Source organism: Tupaia chinensis, unplaced genomic scaffold (genome assembly GCF_000334495.1).
Source record: "Tupaia chinensis unplaced genomic scaffold, TupChi_1.0 Scaffold000192_1, whole genome shotgun sequence".
NCBI classification, from domain to species: Eukaryota; Metazoa; Chordata; class Mammalia; order Scandentia; family Tupaiidae; genus Tupaia; species Tupaia belangeri.
In genome coordinates, this window is record NW_006159667.1 from 674,311 (window position 1) to 678,713 (window position 4,403).

General features: G+C 55.3%; 1 protein-coding gene across 1 annotated transcript in view; it reads right to left on the minus strand.

Moving 5' to 3' along the window:
• Window positions 1–601: 601 nt before the first annotated feature.
• The window catches only part of SND1 (staphylococcal nuclease and tudor domain containing 1), a 510,267-nt gene continuing 506,465 nt past the window's right edge, over window positions 602–4,403 (minus strand). Inside the window, exons 22-24 of the mRNA XM_006146865.3 lie at window positions 2,916–3,119; window positions 1,260–1,304; window positions 602–1,169 (exon numbers count right to left, since the gene is read on the minus strand). Of these exons, the coding sequence (XP_006146927.1) occupies window positions 1,104–1,169; window positions 1,260–1,304; window positions 2,916–3,119 (315 nt within the window). The 3' untranslated portion in view covers window positions 602–1,103. The remainder of the gene's footprint in view (window positions 1,170–1,259; window positions 1,305–2,915; window positions 3,120–4,403) is intronic.

The following is a 4,403-nucleotide window of genomic DNA, read 5'->3' on the forward strand; positions in this document are numbered from 1 at the left end:
TGGGGGATAAATGGCCTGGGAACCCTAACTTTGGGGCCACCTTTACCTTAAGGACTGATGTCAAGACAGCTTGTCAGGTCACAAGCAGGAGCTGACTTGGAGCAAAAAGACTTCTCTCCTCACTAGGGGCCTGAGGCCCTCTTAGAGAACCTGTCCTCCTAGCTCTGTTGTCCACTGAAGGACACTTAACCCACTCTGCCAGCTACCACAGGAATTAGGAGCTCACCATCTGGATCCTGGCTGGGACTCTGGCAGGGCCTGCCCATGGACAGCATGCTGTGTGCACAGTCGCAGTGAGCAGTCCTGGGCACTGTTGGCCAAGCTGCTCTGTCTCTAGGGTCCTAAAGGCGATCATGTGTGGTGAGTCAAAAGAGATGTTGAGCCTGCTGCAGGATGGCTGTAGTGTCACGTGGGGCCCACTAGGTCCAGGAGTTGCTCGGAATCCTGAACAACTACCTGGCTTCCCCAGCTGGCTGTTTGTAGGAGGCATAGCAAGTCATTTGGATGACTACCTTGGGGGTTCCATTCAAGTGCCCAGGTCTCCTCCTGGCTGGGGATGCTGAGATCCCAGGCTCTGGGCTCCCCCATAACTGACAAGGGCTGCAGAGAGCACGTACTATTTTATTGGGCCTCCTAAGCTTTAAATACAGAACGGGCCAGCGAGGGGGCAGACGTGGACACTGGCATTTGAGAATGGACATATCAGAGAAATCACATAATCGACAGGTGGACAAAGAGCTGGGGAAGGAGGGCAGTCTGGGATAGAGGCAGGCGCCAACTGGCAGCGGGCCTCAGATGTTAAGGTTATCCTCTCCACTCAGACGAACTCTTTCATGTTTCTTCCTGATTCGAAAATGATTTTTAAAAAACCACAAAGCCCCAAATAAAAATACAAAATCAGCTGGGAGAGACTGTGGACAGCAGTGCCCCGTATCCCAGAGGACAGTGGACTGCCCCTGGAATGCCTTGCCCTCACCCAGCCCTGATACCACCCTACAGGACATTCCCATAGACTGAAGCAAAGCTGGGGCTGGCGTTCCAAACACGGTCCCGGCAAGGAAGAGGTGTGGCGTGGGTGGTGCTGGGGGCCAGACCCACCCCTCTTAGCGGCTATAGCCAAACTCATCGGCGTCATCTGCCCGGAAATCTCCATAGCGCCACAGGTTCAGCTGTGAGAGGAAAAAAAAAATGGTTCTTTAGAGATCTGAGACCTCCCCGGAAGGTCTTTCCCTTACCCAGCGCCCCGTGGGCACACTCACTCTGGCGCTCTTGGCTGACTCCTGGGCATTCAGGTATTCTGTGATCTGGAGAGAAGAACAGGAGTGGTTAGGACAACGGTGTACTTAACTGGGCAAGAGATCACCCCACAGAACGCTCAGGGAGGCTCACGTCACTGCCCTGCCCAGTTCCCTCAGCAAAACCCAGTGAAGTCACACCGGCCTCCTGGGTGTTTCTCAACTCTGCACTGCTGTTCCACCTGCCTGGAACTCTCGTTCCCTTAAATCCACTTCGCTTTGAGACAGTCTCACCCTCTTAACTAAGGAAGGCCTTGAAGAACTTATTTAAAATTAGAGCCACACCCTCCCACATAACCTAGGTTCCCTCACGCTACTTCTGCGTATTTCTCTTTTCCCATCGCATTATGAGCTTCCGACATCCTGTTTTTATTATATCCTTGTTACTGTTTGTCTCCTTGTGCCTGAATGTAAGCGCCATAGGCAGAGTGTGTCTTGCTCACGGATAGACGGCAGGCCCCGAGTGCACACGTGCTGAGAGAATGCACACACAGATGAACACGCATCAGGTGTCTACCTCAGGGACAGGGGCCAAAGGCATGTTCCAGACACACTACAGGTAGTTTTCGTCAGAGTACATGAAGATCTCCCATTCTTCAGGAAAATGTAAACTGACCTTTTAGGAGCCATCTTGGGAAATCAGGGGCCTCCTAGGGGAGGACTAGGGGCCAGGATTCTCCTCGAGGCACAGTGGCCAATCACACTGGCATCTCATTCCAGGTGAATGCCCAACATGCCTCACCAGTGCCCCTGACATGTCAGGTGCGGCTGAGGCTGGGAAAACAGTGGCCAAGACCCTGCCTCTCTTGTCATCCATCTCTAAGTGAGAGGGAGAAGCGAAGTGTCACCTGCAGCCCTCCCACCACGTCCTATCTTGAGGTCAGCCCCATGAGGGCTGAGCTTCGCACCAGCCCAGTCCTCTTGGACGGTGCCTAAGTCAGCTCAGCTGGAAAGCAGGGCTGGCCTGCACAGGGCCTCAGAGGTGCCGAGCGGAGGGGCTGCCCAGTGGCCACAGCCCCAGTAATCCTCAGTACTGAACAATGCAGTGTCTCCGAGGATCACTCCATCAACCCTGGGAGGCAGCATGGGGGCTGATCCTCCTCTTCATGCATAGACAGCAGTCTCAGGCTTCCCAAGCCCATAACCTCAGATTGCTGCCCAGCTCCAGGTCCTGGGGCTTTCCAAACAGACCAGAGGGTGTGCTGTCAGGGTCCATGCAGGCCCTTCTGTGCTGCCTCCAGGAGCTGGGCAGACACCTCCATGTTAGAGGAAAGGAAGTGAGACTGGGAGAGGGGAGACAGGCTCTGGCCCTCTGTGTACCACCCCTGGCAAGGCTTTCCCGCCTGTCACCCGGGGGGTCCACGCGAAGGAAAACTTTCCGCTCTAGTTTGCAGCTGTACTCTCAGCCAAACCCACAGCCAATTAATTTGGGATGTAATTAGATTTTTGTTTTTAAACCCCAACAAACCCAAATCCATTATCTTTCCCCAGCAGGAGCAGCAGGACGGGGCTCCCTGTTCCCTCTTGGCTCTTGGTGCAGTCCCAGCCCCACCCCCGTGGAGGTGGGGGGATGCCAGGGGCCTGCCCCCACAGCGGGTGGCCACCCTCCATGGCACATACCACTTTCTGGAACTGTTTCTCCTTGCGTACTTCCACCATGACCAGACCCTCCTTCACCAGGCCGAGCCCCACGTCGCCCTTGGAGTCGGCAAACTGCAGGGTGACATGGGGGCAGCTGGCGCTCAGGTGCTCCACATTGAGCAGGCACTGAGTGTTCTGGATATCCCGGACCACGCTGTCCACGGCGTCTGTGCGAGCATCCTCCTGGAGCAGGGATATACACAGTTAGCGAGCTAACGGACAGCCCCCCGAGCCCCAGGTCCTGCCCACGGACCTCCAAGAGTCTGCCCAGCAGGGGTCTGCAACTCCCTCCCCTCCACACCCTGATGGGGAAGAACCAGGCCTGGATATGAAGTGTCCTTGGTCCCTTTGCCTCATCCCAAGCCCGTCTGCGTATGAACCCATTCTTCTCCTCTCCCCTTCATTCCCCACCCACTTCTCCTGGGTCTCCAAAGAGATGTACCTTTTCCCATCCCAAACAAGCCCCCCCCCCTTGCTGCCTGGCCCCTCTCTTTTCACCTTCCGCAGCCCTCACTCTAGCATAGTGACCCCCATCAGGTTCACATTTCTGTCTTTACTGTCTCTGGTAGGCTCTCACCACGCATGTCTCTCCATCCTCACAGACCTGCCCGTGAGCCATTTTATGATTTGCCCTCAAGATCTCCTGGGGTTTCTCTGCTTCCCTTCGGCAACCTCACGGAAGGCTGGAAATGGTCAGCGGAGCTGACACCATTTGCCTCTCAGTCCCTGCATATTGAGGCAGCGCCAAGCAAGCGTTCACAGTTCTCACTCTGGGCACCAAGCGTCCCCTGCAAGCCACAGCTTGCCTGAGTTCCCTGGGAGCTGGCCACTGCAGACTGACTCCTCCCTTCTAGAAACTAAAGGGCGTCTACGACACTGCACAAGCTTTCCTCCTCTTTGCTTCACCTTCTGCCTCTCAGTCTGTCGTCCTCAGGCCCTCCCACATGCTCACTCCGGGCAATCCTGTGCACTCGTGTGGTGTCAACTGCTCAAAGATCTTACCTCACTTCCAAGCTAAAACTATAAAGATGCCCAGAAGTCCCACAGCCCGCATTTGTTCCTCCTTGTCCCCTTTGGCCATCAGGAACACACGCACGTGGAAGGAACCCAGCACGGTCTTAGATTCCTCCTCTCCCTGTCCCCACTCCTCCGATGTTGCCATGTTCCACTGAGAACTGTCCCCACTGGAATGACCCCAGTGTGGTCATCATTTTCCCTTCCCTGGGCCTTTACAATCATCTCCCAATTGTCTCTGCCAGTCTCCCTGTCCACAGTGCCACCAGAACTGACTTTCTGATTCGACCATGTTGCCCTTCCACTGAAAATCTGGTCATATCCCTTCCTGCCCTCGGTACAAAGAAGAATTGCTTGCCAGCGCAGACAAGCCCACAATGCCCAGGGCTCAGCTGGCCATTCCTCTCCCATCATCCACCGCTGTTTACAAGCCTCTGAGACCTAGCTGAGGAA